This window comes from Perca fluviatilis, chromosome 20 (genome assembly GCF_010015445.1).
Source record: "Perca fluviatilis chromosome 20, GENO_Pfluv_1.0, whole genome shotgun sequence".
NCBI lineage: Eukaryota > Metazoa > Chordata > Actinopteri > Perciformes > Percidae > Perca > Perca fluviatilis.
This window is the reverse complement of record NC_053131.1, coordinates 35,791,155-35,809,020: the sequence shown is the minus strand read 5'-3', so window position 1 is coordinate 35,809,020 and position 17,866 is coordinate 35,791,155. Positions and strand designations below refer to the sequence as shown.

General features: G+C 40.0%; 2 protein-coding genes across 11 annotated transcripts in view; both read left to right on the top strand.

Annotated features, from left to right (window-relative positions):
* Nucleotides 1–1,044: 1,044 nt before the first annotated feature.
* LOC120548635 (scavenger receptor cysteine-rich type 1 protein M130-like) lies at nucleotides 1,045–16,965 on the top strand. Of its 8 annotated transcripts, XR_005637206.1 has the most exons (9): nucleotides 1,045–1,188; nucleotides 3,469–3,569; nucleotides 4,157–4,189; nucleotides 4,274–4,567; nucleotides 5,384–5,698; nucleotides 5,775–6,059; nucleotides 14,147–14,208; nucleotides 14,357–14,424; nucleotides 14,514–15,362. XR_005637206.1 is itself a non-coding variant. In XM_039784973.1 (8 exons), exons 1-7 carry the CDS (start codon nucleotides 1,085–1,087, stop codon nucleotides 14,191–14,193), a joined length of 1,179 nt encoding a protein of 392 aa, XP_039640907.1. In that variant the 5' UTR covers nucleotides 1,045–1,084; the 3' UTR covers nucleotides 14,194–14,208; nucleotides 14,357–15,362. The 8 variants fall into 8 exon arrangements, 5 of the variants coding, with proteins under 5 accessions (XP_039640907.1, XP_039640906.1, XP_039640908.1 ...); XR_005637205.1 differs by having other exon boundaries at nucleotides 14,147–14,424; XM_039784973.1 differs by having other exon boundaries at nucleotides 14,357–15,362.
* Nucleotides 1,144–17,866, top strand: part of LOC120548631 (scavenger receptor cysteine-rich type 1 protein M130-like) — a 62,069-nt gene continuing 45,346 nt past the window's right edge. For all 3 annotated transcript variants that reach the window (XM_039784968.1, XM_039784963.1, XM_039784967.1), the window contains exon 1: nucleotides 1,144–1,247. The gene's annotated coding sequence lies outside the window, so the exon portion shown is untranslated. The remainder of the gene's footprint in view (nucleotides 1,248–17,866) is intronic.

Below are 17,866 nucleotides of genomic sequence, written 5' to 3'. Positions count from 1 at the left end.
GATTAAGCATATTTTTTGCATAGGAACAATATCTTAACAAAAGTTTAGACTTGACTTATGTACTGCTATACTATATGAAGTGAATTGCATGAAAAGTGAGTAATGTTATGCCCCTAGGTGGACTGGGGTCAGGGTGCAACATTGGGTACAATCACACAAAATCAATTAACCAAATGTGAGATTTATTAAAGTCCAAAAAGTCCTCGCAACACAAGGAATAAAGATGATTCTAGTATGCAGTCTGTTATCAAAAAGCCAACCTTCAATTGAGTAAACATTAGTAACCTGTACAGGTAAACATTCTTTACAGCCAAATGGCGAAACTAAAATACAGCTCAAACATAAAATAGAAAACATTTGTTTGGTTCTTAGATCTTTTTGCTGCTTATCCATGCTGTACTTTGATGACTGCTCAAGTTAGTGTATTGTATTAGTGTAGAATATAAACTCTCAATCATCATTTTCCTCCTCTTCCTCATCTTCACTGAATAAACTCTGAATTCTGATTAAGAATCTTTATCGGACGGACCTTCCTTTTGCCTTTGAGTGCTTAAGTGCAGTCAGCACCAGTCAATGCATGCAAGGCCAGAAGAGAGCTGAAATTTGTTTCTGTGAATAATCTTCAGACAGCTGGTTGATATTGATTAGTCTATCTCCCATGTCAAAGATGATGTTGACAGTTGATGACTTGGCATAATACAGGAAGATGAAGAACATGTCAGTCTTTTGCTCTGACTCTCACTGATGTGAGGCATTTTAGTTTGGATATACTGCATGTAAATGATCACCCTCACATCTGTTTCTTCATGTTTTGAACAGATTTCTGGTAGAAGTTCTTTTGACATAACTCCAGCAATGCATTCTATCTTGAAAGCAGTGACAGACTGGGATCAAAAAACGGCCCTGGCATTTGCAACACACTGGCCCTATTTTTGTCAACAACCTAGCTTGGAAATTAGTAACTCTGCCTTCCGAGTTAATCTTTCCACGCACCTTGAGGCTGCATGCATAAAATAACTTTATCAGTAGTGGCCCGTAGGAGTCCATAGGGGTGCGGCCCTTCTGGCATTTGCCCAAATTCTAGATGGCCAGTCCGTCACTGCTTGAAAGCTTGACCAGCCTCTATGAAAATGACAGGCCTTCGGATGATGTCTTCCATCATATCACAAGAGCTGCAGTGATCCAGAAGTAAATGAATGAGTGCCTTCTTGTTTTCATTATTTGTGAGAAAACCATTCCAATTCAATGTAAGTGTCTGTGCTGAATACTGTTTGCTGCTCTGCTCTGCTGCTCTGATATAGTCTTCATTGTCCGTGGTACAATGCGCATGTACTGTAGAATGAGGAGATTCCATCTTGAATGAGAGCACATTGACTTGGAGAAGGAAGTGCATTCTCAGCATCTTTGATCATGTGATTAATTCCTTTTGCTTTGTCTTTTGCAAAAAGCCATCGATTGTTGAGATGGAGTATGGCGTCAGAGTCAAGGGATAGGTCATTAGGTCAGAGATGCTAATTTGTGACTTAAGTTCTTGTGAAAATTGATGAAGATCTGAATGATAAACCCATTTGTGGCCTTTTACTGGATCACTTTTTGGTTTGATGCCACAAGCTTCCTTTTAGGTGTGGTAGATGACATTGTCTTGAATCTGTTCCTCTTGTTGGGTTCAAAGAAAAGGACCTTTTTAGTTTGAAGTCGATCACGGATGAACTTCTCTTTTCGAGTTTTGCCATTTTTCAGGGCATTCAGCACATCATAGGGCAACTCTTCTGGCATAACTGCTCCTGAACTCAAACTTGTCATGGGCTGAGAAGTCTCAAGCTGAAATGGGTTGATAAAACTCTGAAAAGCTTGTACTGTTTGCTGCACTTGCTTCTCAGACCGAGTGATTTCACTAGGTCTGAGATCTCTTTGTTGCTTCTCTGTATGTTCGCCTCGGCTACTTGTCATTTCCCACATGGCTTCTACAAACTCTCCTTTGGCATGGTCAGTCAGGATATGACATTAGCTCACTTCATAATTACTGGTTATTCCACAGATCCCAGCAGAATATGTCCCAGAACCTGAGTTTGACTTGAATCAATCTAGAAGTAGAGTGGGTGCCTTACATGTAGAAAAATATACGACACCAATCTCCCAATAGAATCAATATCTTTCTATAACCAGAAAAATAGACCAACTTACCTCCAAATTGTCTTTGCTGAATAACTTCAGGATGTGACATAGATGTGATTGATATATATATATATATATATATATATATATATATATATATATATATATATATATATATATATATATATATATATATATATATATATACAATATTGAAGCTGCACTTTAATATGGCTCTTTGTTGTTTTGCTTATCTAAAGCTAATGTACTTGCACTTACTACTTGCTGTCTGGAGTTTGCACTTTCAGGGTTGAAAGCATTTAATTGGAAGTCACTTTGGATAAAAGCGTCAGCTAAATGACATAATGTAATGTACAGTACAGGCCAAACGTGTTTCTTTATTTTCATGACTATTTACATTGTAGATTCTCACTGAAGGCATCAAAACTATGAATGAACACATGTGGAATTATGTACTTAACAAAAAAGTGTGAAATAACTGAAAACATGTCTTATATTCTAGTTTCTTCAAAGTATCCACCCTTTGCTTTTTTTGATAGCTCTGCAAACCCTTGGTGTTCTCTCAATGAGCTTCATGAGGTAGTCACCTGAAATGGTTTTCACTTCACAAGTGTGCTTTGTCAGGGTTCATTAGTGGAATTCTTTCCCTTATTAATAAAAAAGCAAAGGGTGGCTACTTTGAAGAATCTAAAATATAAGACATGTTTTCAGTTATTTCACACTTTTTTGTTAAGCACATAATTCCATATGTGTTCATTCATAGTTTTGATGCCTTCAGTGAGAATCTACAATGTAAATAGTCATGAAAATAAAAAGGAAACGCATTGAATGAGAAGGTGTGTCCAAACTTTTGGCCTGTACTGTAGTTATGATGAGAGAAAAGCAGGAAGTAAGGTGAACATTCAATCACCATGTGTGCCTTGCAAAGTGATAGCTCTGAATACTGCTCCTGTGGAGTAACTCCACCATTGGGGTATTCCTTCTTGAGGTACAGCATAAGAGGATTAGCTGGCTCACCCAACAGAAACACATCATTGCACTCAACCAGCTCTTTAGCTCTAATTTTGATATTTCAACCTAATGTTATAACCTAAGCCATATCAACTGGATACATGTCACCTGTTGATTCCAGAGTGTTGGAGCTAAAATCGCAAAGGCACAATCACCTTTGGTCTTGTAGTTGGAATGGGGGGAAAGGTCATGTAATGCTAAAACGTAGCAAAAGATATTTCTTTTTAACCCAAAAATGAGCAATGTAAATATAGCCTTACTTGGCCATTGAAGCTGATTCTGATTCTGTTCCAGTAAAGCTCCTCCTCTTCCTGTTCACAGATATACACTGAGGACAGCACACAGGGTGATCAGAGAGATGCTCCACCTGGACATGTATCACCTGTTTGTGCTGCTGCTGCTGCTGCTGCTGCTCAGCCCAGGTAGGACTCTGTTTTAACGATAATGTGTTATTTGAATATTTGTGATGATCTTGTAATCAGAGGACAAACTCTCTCACACACACACACACAAATCGGAAAATAGATTTAATGATAAATCATCCATGTTCAGTCAAGTCAGCCATGGTGTTCCACAAGGCTCTGTGCTTGGACCACTTCTATTTACATTAAATATGCTTCCTCTAGGCAATTATTGTTAGTAAACACTACATAGTGTCACTGTTATGCAGATTATACCCAATTATATCTATTGATTAAGCCAGAAGAAACCAATAAGCTGGTAAATTGTTAAGTATGCAATAATTACGGAATAGGTGCGGTTAGTAAACATAATTACAGTATATGTTTTCTTAAAATTCCTCCCGAACAGCTGAATAGTCTTCTGTGTATTCACATATTCATTTACATTTAGTAAACTGGTAAAATTGCTCCAGAGTGAGTTCACTGAGATTTTTCTGAGCTGCTAGAAAATTCTTTACAAAACAACCTGAGAGAGTTTTTTTCTGTCCACAGTTGTGATCCAATCATGCTGCTTTATACTGATGTTTACCTTCTGATTTTCTCCTCAGAACTCCGGGCTGAAGGAGAACACACCTCAACAGGTAAACAGAGACAGAAAAGAGAAATAAAAAGACATTAAAGCAGAATCAGCATTTACAGTTTCATCTTTTCTTAAATAAATTCAGAGTCTGTCAGGTTGGTGGGAGGAGACAGTCACTGTGCAGGAACTCTGGAGGTGAAACATAATGGAGAATGGAGACCAGTTGATGGCTCTGCCTGGACCCTGAAGACAGCAGCTGCTGCCTGCAGAGAGTTGGACTGTGGCTCTGCTGTTTCTGTAGAAGAGAGAAAAGAGTCCTCAGTCAGATCTATGTGGTGGATCAAGTCTGACTGTGTTCAGTTTGGATCTGCTCTGAGGGAATGTGCATCATCATTGTCATCAGATTACACTTCCTCCATCCTGTATCTCACCTGTTCAGGTAAGCCCATCAGTGACATTATCGAAGACATCCTCTATTACAGTAATGTACTCAGGTTGACAGACACACACACACACACACACAGCAGCTAGAATGGCAGCAGATTGTCTCCAGCAGCCATGACAGAGTCTGATGAGCTGCTGCCTCAGTAAATCAGCTGCTGAATGCATCAAGATATATATCTGTAGATATGAAACATGTCTGCTGCTTCAGGAGTCCCCTGGGCCAACTAGCCTGAAAGGACACATTCTTCAGGTTCACAGCTTTCTGAGCCACTGCTTTTCACCAGCAGGTTCTTTGGTTGCCCCCATAACAAGCACCAATAACCACTAGCCTCAACTTTGAGCAGCTCAGCTTAGCCAGGGGCTCGTCAGTATCTTCACTTCAACGTGGCTCCTTCACCCTGGGAAACTACTTAAAAGATTGAGTCCAGAAGTTACCCCTTTTTTAGATTTTAGGGATCATTTTCTAAACTGGTTTTTATTCTGGGTCACAGATCTGACAAAAATAAGAAAGAGTGAAAATGTTTAAACTTGTCTGTGTGGAGAGCAAAGATTGTAGAGTTCCTGAGCAGAAGGAACAGAACAGAGAAATCTGCAGATAATGATGTTGTGGTATGTTTCACTTTGAAAGTTTTCAGAAATGGAAAACAACAGTTAGAATTTATTAAATGTAAATAAGATGTAACAGTCTGAGGTGTTATAAAGATGTGTTCTTCTGTTAATGATCAACTTGTGTTGGTATTGTGCTGAGTTCAGTTTGTGTCTGGTGTCTTTTCTCTCTCTCTCTCTATTGTATCTTCTATCATCTCTCCAGACTCTGTCAGGCTGGTGAATGGGACCAGTCTGTGCTCAGGCAGACTGGAGGTGAAGACTAACCAGTCTACACAGCGCTGGTCCTCAGTGTGTGAAGATGACTTTGACCAGCAGGATGCAGAGGTGGTCTGTAGGGAGCTGGGCTGTGGAGTTCCTTCAGTCCTCCAGGGGGCGCTCTATGGAGAAGTGGAGGCTCCAACGAGGACCAAAGAGTTCCAGTGTGGAGGAAATGAGTCTGTTCTCCTGGACTGTATGAGCTCAGGCTCAGATAGAAACACCTGCTCATCTGGAAAAGCTGTTGGACTCACCTGCTCAGGTAGAAGAGGAGCTGCAGCTTTGATTTGGTTAATTTCTGTTAATCACTTTTATCTTTTGCGGATGTTTCTGTTCAGAGCCTGTCAGGTTAGTGGGAGGAGCCAGTCGCTGTGCAGGAACACTGGAGGTGAAATATCTCAGAGAATGGAGACCAGTGGATCACTATTTCTGGCCCCAGAAGGAAGCAGCTGCTGCCTGCAGAGAGTTGGACTGTGGCTCTGCGGTTTCTGTAGAAGAGAGAGAAGAGTCCTCATACAGATCTGCATGGTGGATCAGGTCTAACTGTGTTCAGTTTGGATCTGCTTTGAGGGAGTGTGCAACATCATTATCATCTTCTTCCATCCTGGATCTCACCTGCTTAGGTAAGCCCTAAAGTGACATCCTCTATGGCTTCATCTATGACAGTAATGTACCCAGGTTGACACACACATGCAGCAGCTAGAATGGCAACAGACTGTCCCCAGCAGCCATGACGGAGTCTGATGAGCTGCAGGGTCAATAAATCAGCTGCTGAATGCACCAAGATATATAGCTGTATGTATGTAACATACACCAAGATATACAGTATATCTGTAGATATGAAACATGTCTGCTGCTTCAGAAGTCCCCTGGGACAACCAGCATCCAGCCTGAAAGGACACATTCTTCAGCTTGACAGCTTTCTGAGCCACTGGTTTTCACCAGCAGGCACCAATGACCTACTGGCCCCAACTTAACTCCCGGTCCAGTTTCATTATATTTTTTTCCCCTTGAGATCTTACATTTCAGACATCCCAGCTACCAGGGAATATTCACACATTGGCCAACGTTACACATAAGTTCTAATAATGTTTTAAAGGAAACGACGATGATGTTCAAAATTTTTCTTTAAAGGTTGAACTAAGACATAACATTTTAACTGCAAAATTCCTATGATGTTTTGGGGATGTTGTTGAGGTAACAATTATACAAGGTTCCAACAATGTGACATAACAACAAAGGAAGAACATTTTCAATAAAACATTATTTCCTATATAACGCTCCTGTAATTTGACATGTTAACAAAGGTAGGACATTCTACCTTTGTTAACATGTAATATTACAGGAAAGTTTTATAAAAAACATTTTGTAATCTAAGACCTAAATAACATCCGGCATCGGAACTGAAGCATGTACCCCTGGGCTAAGGTGGAAACCACCCAAAGATCCGAAGCATGGGCTGCCCAACAGGAGAGCTGCTGCGGGGAGAAATGTCCGACAGCTGGCCCCAAGGCTTCAATTCCTGGCCCCCCGGCCTCTGAAGGCCTTGGGGCGGCGACATCCTGTAATGCAGGGACGGACTGACAATCTGTGCGTTCGGGAAAAGTCCAGAACAGCCGTCCAACCGACGGCACAAAAAAAGTCTAATAAAGTGATATTAACAGCCAACAGCAGGGGGCGCTAATACGATCACTTATATGATACGTGTAAAAAAAAAAAAAAAAAAAACTGAGGGAGGAAAAGTAGGCCTAACATGCGTTAGACTAATCGATCGCGATGATGAGGACAGACAGACAGCAGAGTTAATTTCACTTCAGCAAGAGGTACTGGTAGTAGTGATTGCGGTGTTTTGACGCGAGACAACCGAAGCTTGTATCACTCACAGCACAAACTGGTTCGAAACAGTGTGTTGGAGCTTGTATCAAATTGAAATACATGCATCGTGACGTCGCCCAACGCGCGCGTCACTGCAAAATCCAGAAGGGTTTGCTGAATTCATGTAGATACATGCTTACCGTAAGGCCGGAATTCACTGGAACCACTCGCAGGGTTTAGGAGTGGGCTTGCAATTTATTTGATTAGCCTATTAATGGAAATTAGCCTACTTACATACACCTGTACGTAATGTTACGTAAACCAGTAGAAGGTGGCATTGTTGCGGCAGTTTATTGAATTCATATTTAGCCTAATTAAACATACTTACATTCAAATCCTGATCACAGTAGTTTATATTATTATGTTATATTCAAACATAGGCTTTATATTTTTAATTCGCGTCATGTCATGTCATGTCATTTAATTCAAAGTTCAGTCAAGTCATGCCATATGCATGTGTCCATTCTGTCTCTCCTATGTTCATATTATAAGCTTCGTTTGGCTGTGTCGAGTTGATAGCTGCTTGTCATTTCTGCTGACCACCGGATGTCACCGTGTTGTCTTCGATGCTTTGATGCTTCGGATCATTTTGCAATACAATCAGGAAGAAGCTTCAGAGGCTTCACAAGGCTTCGTTCGCCCATCACTAACTGGTAGTGCAAGGAGCAGGACACATTATAATAGGCTGCCTTTATCCCTATCTTAGCAAATTGCATAGTCAGCTATCAACATGGGTGTGCATCACGATTATGAAAATGATCGTGCCATTTAGTGCTGTCAAACTTAACGTGTTTAATAATTTCTGTTAGGTTAATTTGAAACGTGTTAGAAATGCATTGTGGGTTGACCGCGATTTTACTTTGTTGTATATGAGAAGTTGTAGTGAGCTCACTTTTGCTGCTAGGATGAACACTATGGTATTGAATTAAAAGGGAAAACATCAGGCCTGCATTGGTACAGCTCTAAACGTGCTAACAAACAGGGAAGGGGGCTAAATAATTCACCCAATCTAAAATCCTAGCTTGCACTGTCTTTCTGTCTGTCTTACATCAGAGTGCAGTTTTTCCTTGTCTTTCATATTTGCGTTTACTATTGTGGAACTGGCAAAGACCTGGGGCCTGTTGCACAAAAGTAGAATAAAGAAATCCAGGATAACTGAAAAAGCGCAGCTTGACTTAGTGTGATCCACTCATCGCGGCTTAATTGGTTGCACGTTTACCGAGCCAGGATAAGTAGGTGAAGCTATGTCAAGCCAGGTGTACATAGCTGGGATAAGTGCACGTTCACGGCTTTCTTAAATAGACCACGGTATCGATCACAGATTCACTGATGCAGAAATGGAAAAGACGTGTGTATAATATAATATGTGATATAATATGCAAAAAGGGAAATAGGCTACAGCTGTTATCAAACGGAAAAAAAGCCCGACAGACAATAGCGGACCGAATACGTATGGATTAAAAAAAATCTACTTAGTTACTCCACGTTTTAATTGCTTTAATATGCTTGTTTTATGTGTTGGTTTTATTGCTGTATCTGTTTTTATGTGCTAAATGTGCTGGTTTTAGTGTAAAGTGTATTTGAGTAGCCTGTAAAGCACTATATAAATAAAATGTATTATTATTTAGCCTACGTTGCCTTAAAAGTGAGCAGAGGGAATTCTTCTTCCTCGGGAAATTTACCCTATGGACTAGGCTTAATTTCAAACCCTTATTCAATTCAATTCAATTCAATTTTATTTATAGTATCAAATCATAACAAAAGTTATCTCGAGACACTTTCCAAAACCCCAACAATTACAGTAATTCCATCAAGAGCAAGCATTAGCAGTGGCTATCGCGACAGTGGCGAGGAAAAACTCCCTTTTAGGAAGAAACCTCGGCAGACCCAGACTCTTGGTAGGCGGTGTCTGACGGGCCGGTTGGGGGGGTGATGAACAGTGGCGATAATAGTCACATTAAAGGTCACAGTGACCTCGAAGGTTATCGTGGAAGTTCATGTCATAGCAGGGCACATCGTGTCATACTGAGTAGTGCAGTCTCCTATACCGGATCCTGACTACTCTGTGCATAGGAACATCACAGCAGGGCGTTGCGGGATGTAGCGTGGCGCTGCCGAGCATGGGTGGATGCGGCGGATGCAGCAGGATGCAGCAGGATGCAGCAGGATGCAGCAGGATGCAGCAGGATGCAGCAGGACGCAGCAGGATGCGGCCGGGAATTGCAGAGAATCACAGAGCATAGCTCTGCGAAGAAGAAACATAAGGACTCCGGGGAGTAAACTCCCCAGAGCTAGATTAGTAACAAGCAATTCTGGGACAGGATGCATACAGAAGTAACAAGTAGAGAAGAGAGAGCAGCTCAGTGTGTCATAGGAAGGAAACAGCCTCCCCTGCAGTCTAGAATTATAATAGCATAACTAACTACGAGGAGAAGCAGGTGGGCCGGGTTAGGTGGACGCTGCAACTCCTCACTCCCTAACTATAAGCTTTGTCAAAGAGGAGGGTTTTCAGTTTACTCTTGAATGTGGCGACGGTGTCTGCCCCTCGAACCCAGACTGGAAGCTGGTTCCACAGAAGCGGAGCCTGATAGCTGAAGGCCCTGGCCCCCAGTCTACTTCCAGAGACTCTAGGAACCACGAGTAGCCCCGCATTCCGGGAGCGCAGTGCCCTAGTGGGACAATAAGGTACTAAGAGCTCTTCTAGGTATGATGGTGCTTGACCATTTAGAGCTTTGTAGGTCAGGAGGAGGATTTTAAATTCGATCCTAGACTTCACAGGAAGCCAATGCAGAGAAGCTAATACAGGAGAAATATGATCTCTTCTCTTAGTTCTCATCAGAACACGTGCTGCAGCATTCTGGATCAGCTGGAGAGCCTTAAGGGACTTATTTGGACAACCTGATAATAATATATATAATATATAATATATTCATAATGCAAGAATATGTTTTACAACCATATGCACAAATCTCCATAAGTTATGTTTAATTGTAAATATCTTTCTACAATTAATGTTCATACAGAACAAGCATGACTGGACAAAAACTAGAAAAAGAAGTGACTTCAATAAACACTGTAAGCATAGGCCTATCTGTAAAACAATGTAGCCTGTTATTATTCATGTTTTTTTTCTCACTCCCAAGCTCGAAGATGACAAGTGACAGCACTAAAATAAAATGATTAAGAAGCTTTGTGGCATTCCAACACATTCTCACTCCCATTTGGTAAAAAAGGACATTTGATCAGGTGTCATTGTCGTCGTTATTTACGCTAAAAGTCCCCTTTTAGAGTCCGCTGCACAGTGTGGGAGGATCCCCCTGCCTCCCCCCACCTCCCCACGTTGCACGGGGCACATTTCACGGTGACAGCAGTGGAGGAAAAGCCCATTTCCTCCATATCATCCCACTTATTCTCAGGGTGCCAGTGCAACCATTTCTTACCATCTCAACAACTGCAATAGTAGGATTTAAATCAAACCTGTGACAGCAATAGTGAGAAGTAATGCATGTTAATAAAATGAAGCAGAACACATTCAGAAGACAACGGAATAACTGTTTAACACATTTATTTTGGATCAGAGCGGCAGCTGATTTAACACATCAGACTCCAGGATTAATCTTAGCCTGGCTGTTAACCTGCTCTGGAGCAGGTTAGCTGCAAAGAATAAATCTCCATGTTTACTTGGCTGGGTTTAATTCAACCTGCTTTTTTGCAACCAAGTCAAAACTAAATTCATCCAGGATAACCTGAATATCCCGGCTTAATCCCTTATCTTTGTTTTGTGCAACAGGCCCCTGGTGGGTGATTATGAAAGTCATTTTCATCATTTCACAGCCTTAATATGAGTCAAAAGTGTAATAGGACATTGACAAAATATTAAATAGGTTATTCAATGCTAATTCTTTAACACAAAGCAACACATACTTGATGATATAGTATATCATCAATAATAGCTAATAACCTATCTTTAAAATCATTTGTTTATTCAGGTTGAAGATAGATGCAGCACAAAAGATGACAGGGTAGTAACTAACACTCTCAGGGCCTGATTTACTAACACTAGCGCAGTTTGCGTTGCGTCCGTTTATGCGAGTTCGGTAATAGCGCACGCTATGCTTCCACATTTTGCGTAGTATTTATCAACCCTGACGCCCATCAGCCAATCAGTGTCTTTCTCCGCCCACTAGACCGTAGATTGCGCTGTAGCAAAGCGGTACTGTTGCTATGATATGGCTGAGTGCAGACTGCGATATTCCCACTGCTGATGCTATGACTGTTTGAAATGATCCTGATGCCAATATGTGTAATGTAGCGAGGAGTTTAACAGCTGCTGGAATGGGATGTGAACGCTGAGTGGGAGATTCAATTTCATCTTTGATTTCTTCCAGTAACTCTAATATTGCACGGCTGCTTGATCTGTAACGCTAAATGATGTTGTGTTCACTGACAAAGTGTGATTCTTGTGTTAAAAATATGTTCAGCCTCGCCTATGTCTTCGTCTTGCTCAGATTACTGTTGCCATTTCACCAGCAGCATATAAAGGTCTACGAGGAAACTCGACTGCGGCTGGTTTAGACCTGCTTTAAGAGGCGGAGAGTTTCCCCCGCAGAATAGAGGCGCGCTCTTACTGACAGTCTTTATAATACCACGGGATATATAATTAGGAGCACTTTGTGCTTATCCTCCCACCTTTTTGGGTGGAACTCCCACTTTCCCCACGACCCTCCCACGAACGCATATTGAAAGCGCAACTTGTCTCTTCTCGCTCATGCGGCAGACAATCTGCGATTTTACCCAAGTGCGCCCTGTTCGTAAATAGCCCGCATCGGTTACGTCCATCTTTGCGACCAATTAGCGCCTGGAAACAGGCGCAAACGGCTTGATAAATCTAGCCCTCAGTGTAGTTTTGGTATAGACCTACAGAATATCTAATCCCCATGTTCAGGTACAACAAGTAGCCTACTTTATCTCTGAAAGTGTTGTCAGTAATACTCTGTGCTGTTTTATAATTACAAGTTTGTGTAAACTGGGGTTTCTGTAGCCAGTGACATTTCATTATTTGCTTTTTATTTTCAATGCAGATGTAATGGCATTGTACATTTTTTGTTTTAATTTGAAGGCTGAGGCTTCATTAATAAACACAACCCCAGTTATCATCATTGGTTTTGAGATGCGTGAATACCTGTCTGATAGGCTACAGTATTGTGGCATAGTATCAGAACATCCTGGCTAGTGTCTGTCGCTCACGGCTAGGGGTGAATGACCGGCTGATGGGCCTATTTGGGAGAAAGTCTAGGGCTGTTTTTTAGCCCCAGTCCGTCCCTGCTGTAATGTGACATGTTAACAAAGGTAGGACGTTCTACCTGCAACTTCCTGACATCCTGAAATGGTTTTGGGGATGTTGTTGAAGTAACGGATTACAAAATGTTCTTTTATAAAACATTCTAGCTATGTTTCATAATAACAAAGGAAGGACATTTTCAATAAAACATTCTCAGGATGTTAACAGGGCCTCAGATTACAAAACGTCTTTTAGAATCGTTCCTGTAATGTGATGTGTAAACAAGGGTAGGACGTTCTACTTAAAACATTCCAATGTTGTTTTGGGGATGTTGACTAAGTAACCAATTACAAAATGTTTGTGTAAAACATTCACACAATAACATAATAACAAAGGAAAGACATTACCACAATGTGGCATAACAACAAAGAACATTCTCGTATTCTGGATGAAAGTCAAAGTTTATAGGCTATTTATAGGTTAAATATGTTTACCAATTTAAAAATTAAAATGTTTTTGCAATTCTATCTGATAATTTTTATCATTCAGTCACTTTTTTCCTTTGCTTTTCTAATCTCTAGAGCTGCTGTAACGTTAAACTACAATAGTCTAATTTAAAGGAAATAATATTTAAATTATTTTTCTTATGAACGTTAAATGTTAAATTAAGACATAGCATTTTAACTGCAACATTCAAAGGATGTTTTCAGGACCACAGATTATGTTACATGATAACAAAGGAAGATCATTCTCAAAGTAACATTCAGGAAATGTTTGGAGGATGTTAATTAGGCCTCAGATTACAGAATCTTTTTTGGTAAATTTCAGTGAGCATTTGTTGGGTGATGAGGAATGTGATTCTGCTATTCCTGGTGTTCTTAACATTACAGCATTACAGTCTTTGCTTGGAATTTGTTGTGAGTCAGGTAAATGTGCCATTTTACTTCTCAAACTATAACGTTATGTTAGGCTGTGATTCTCTCTTGTAAATGTAAATGGACTGCATTTATATAGCGCTTTTCTAGTTTTACAACTAACTTGTTAGTGTCACATTAGTATATTTTTTGCCAGGACAAACTTGCTAGCTAAGGTTTACGTAAAAAATAATTTTAATTAATTTACTAAAAACACATTTTACATTGTTTATACAGTTAACATTTAACATATTTGTGTTGACAGAGTCAGTATATGCATATTTACATGTTTAATTACTTACATCAGCAGTTATGAATCTACCTCTGTGGTTTTCCTCACATTTACTTAAGTCTCAGTTCTGCTAGCTACTGTTTGGTTGGTTGAGATACATTTGAGTAAGAAACAAGGAAGTGTTGTTGTGGAGCTGATGAAGTGTGAAGAACATTAAAGTGCTGCTTAAGAATGTTATCTGTCTCCATCCAGATGTTTCTTCTCTTTAAGAGTGATCCGATCATTAGATATTGATCCCTCAGGTTACACTAACTTTAGCTGCTGAGGTTTTCTGTGTGATTTGCTGGTAAGTGTTTTTAGTTCTATCAATTTACTGAACCTGCATTGTTTCCTTTACATTAATGGTAGATTGCACGGCAATGCACGGTAACAGACGTGACACAAACCTACACTGAAGGAATGTAGCTCAGGTAGAGCTTTGTACATTTTTCAACAATTCTGGTTAAAAAACAGCCTCGTCAGCAAGCAACTAAATTGTGTTATTTACACTGGTTGCATAATGGGACAGCAACACGACTTCTCTTCTCATCTCGCTGCATCTTGTCACTACACAACCAGCTGGAAGGAAGCAGCCCAAGAAGATCAGTTTTTGAGAGGCCACAGATCATTTGGGGAAATTTCACAAGGTTTGTCAAGACAATATAATTCTATTTCAAATATAAAATATATCTTTTAAATGCATGGCTTTTATGGAGATGTTTTATTTGTGTTTCAGTCCTGCCACAGCCTTGAAGATCACATCTTGACCACTGAAGGAAACCCCCAGCCATATCTGCTGGCCACAGGGACTTCACTTTGTTTTCAGTGTGCTTTTACACATTTTGCAGACTCCTCTGTACAAATGATATAGGGACATGTGTGATTTATATTTTTATGTTTGTTTATATGTGTCAGAGAGTATTGTTTAATTAGTAACATTTTTGGCTTGATGGAATTAATTTAAATGTATCAGCTATTTAGCTTCCCTTGCAGCAGTATATTGATATTAGATGTTAAAACGAAAGTTACGAATATAACTGTGGTTCTATTTAATCCTTACTGACTGCCAGAGGCAGTGCTTAAAACTGGATGACTCATATCAACACGAGGAAGCCTGAGTACCCACTTGACAAGGATGCAGCAGAGGACCTCGGCTGGAGAACCATGCCCAACAGTATATTGATATTAGATGTTAAAACTATGACTTTTATTGCAGAGGTTACCAGGTTTAGTAGTTTCAAACACAAATGTTTAGAAATGAATGAAAAAAGCAATTCTGTTGAAAGACTTTTGAATATCAACCTTTAACTTGTGTTAATTGTCCAATTGTAAATTATCTAAGTCATACTAGTGACCCCAGTGATCAGTTGAACAGTTACAGGAAGATTGTGACATGTTCTAATAATGCTAACATATTATAAATAAATGTTACCACAAAACAATTGAATAATGGTTTTAAAGCATATCCAATTCTAAAATAACATCCTGGGAACATTAAAAAAATGTGCCACTGAAAACATTTTAAGAATGTTAGGGCTTATTTTTCTAACAATGAAATAAAATACTAAACATTTTGAGAAAGTTATCACCCAAATGTTTTAGAATGTTTGTATAAAACGTTATACTTGTTTTAGGTTTACTTAGTGGGGATGCATACTGCTCAAAACCAACATGAACATAGTAATGTTCCCTCAGCATTTAGTTTTGTTTCTAAACTGTATGTTAAATGAGCGGTGACGTTAAATCACCTGTTTTATGTAATGTTTTTCTAAAGTACCGTCTATCTGCTGGAGCGGTGTTTAACTAGCAAATAAGCCGCCTGACGCATTATTATGGAACCCACGCAACGTCTAGCAAGACCCGCCCTTCAATAGCATTCACACGCTACTATTGGCCAGGCGTCTATGCTTACACAAGGTAACGTAACCAGTCAGCTATCCTAACCTTAACCACTCAAGGTCAATGCCTAACCCCAACCAATCAGGCTGCTTCGTGGGGTGGGACTTCCATAGAAGTTGAATGGGATCCATAATAACACCCCACTGACGGCAACGTTATTGTTCATATTTTGGCCCAATGTTAAAGTGATGGTTCGGAGTAATTTCACCCTAGGGTCCTTTGCACCACGACCTTGAACCAAACAACCCCCCAGAAGCTTTTTTCACCTGGATCGAAAATTGGGAGAGTTAGCGTTATCAGCTGAATAGCTTAGTGCAGGTGCTAATGGATCCAACTGTGTATTTCGTAAGTTACCCCACTAATAATGCCCAAAATTATACCAAACTTCTACAAGTAGTACAATAGGTTATGTACTCATAATACGATGGATTGGAAAGTTTGTAAGTACACCAGGAGTTTATTTAAATAACACTTGCCTGCTGGCTTCTGCTCTCTGCTGCTACCGGCAGTAAGACGAGTGCTTAGGGATGTTTACAAATTAACACACCGAAAAAATATACAACAAACATATTTATTAATTTGATGATTAAATAAGGTAGTGTCTCCAAACTTACCTCAATTATAATTTCTCTCTTGCTATTTGTACTACAGCACTTACTTTAAAAATATAAGTTAAATTAATAAATATTTTTGTTGTATGTTTTTCCAGTATTGTAATTTGTAGTCCCTAAGCACTTGTGATGTCATTGTGTTACACATGACATACCAAATTTATACAAAGTGTATAAGACTGTATGTACAGACTGTGAAAACAAATGTCCCCAGTAGACAATATTGACTATCTATCTCTGTATCTAAATGGCTACAGCAAACAATAAACTGTCATCGTGTTGCACATGTCATATAGTAACTAAACTTATACAAAGTATGTGAATGGCAACAGCAAACTGAAAGTCAGAGCATATTTGGTTACCAGAGATATGGTTCACCCCCAAAGTGCAGGAGGACCAACACCCCAAAGTCAAATCAGTTTTATTCCTACAGATTATTCTGAGGACTTCATAATCTATTATAGTATCTGACCTCAGAGCCTCAATTCAGATGAAGATAAATCCCACAAATCCCACAAAAAATGTGTTCATGTTGAAGTGATTCAGGTCAGTTTGTGTTTAACAGGAGATGTTGGACTCCTGATGTTGTGTGATGTGATGACTGTCCATGTGTTCCATCAGATCCATTGGATCCATCGGAGCCATCATCAGATCCATCAAATCCATCACATCCATCACATCCATCATCAAATCCATCACATCCATCACATCCATCACATCCATCACATCCATCATCAAATCCATCACATCCATCACATCCATCATCAAATCCATCACATCCATCACATCCATCATCAGATCCATCAGATCCATCATCAGATCCATCAGATCCATCAGATCCATCTACTCGAAGGCCTTTTATCATTGGAGTGGTTGTGTTCTCTCTGACTCTGCTGTTGGTGATCACTGCCCTTTACTTCTACTGTAAGGTATGGACACAAGCCTGTTGTTTAGACCACTGACTGAAATGAAGCAGCCTAAGTCTGTTTGTTGAACCAAAGAGAGGAGCAATGCAGGGAGTCACATCTGTGTGCTGTCATGTCTCTCCAGACCAGCAGGAGGCAGAAGCCAGACAGACAGAACATTGAGCTGTATGAAAATAACCTGGGTGTTCCTGAAGCTGAAGGATGGCTGACTGACAAGGATGGAGCGCAGAGAGCAGAGTAGCACCTCCTCATCTCACATCCAGAACGTTTTAAAACTCAGCTCTAAGCCTGCTGGTTCCTACTAAAGGCGTAAAAACACCTCAGAAATATAAAGTTTATTTTAGAAATTAGACTTTAAAGCAGAAAAACCGAAATCCAAGCAGCTGGCACAATACAAACCGACCAAAGACACACCGACCCAGGTCGATTGGGAACGATGTTGGACAATTAATGTTAAATATTAAATTAAAATAAACATTGACACATATACTCTCAATTCAGTATTATAATACTCAATGTACAAATGAAATATGGTGACATTTGAACAATTGAATAACACCTACGCGCACTAGAGAGCGCCATCACTATAAACATAGGTCAAAATGATGCTTGAACAAACAACCTATGTGGCCGTTTTCAGGAAAGGACATGTT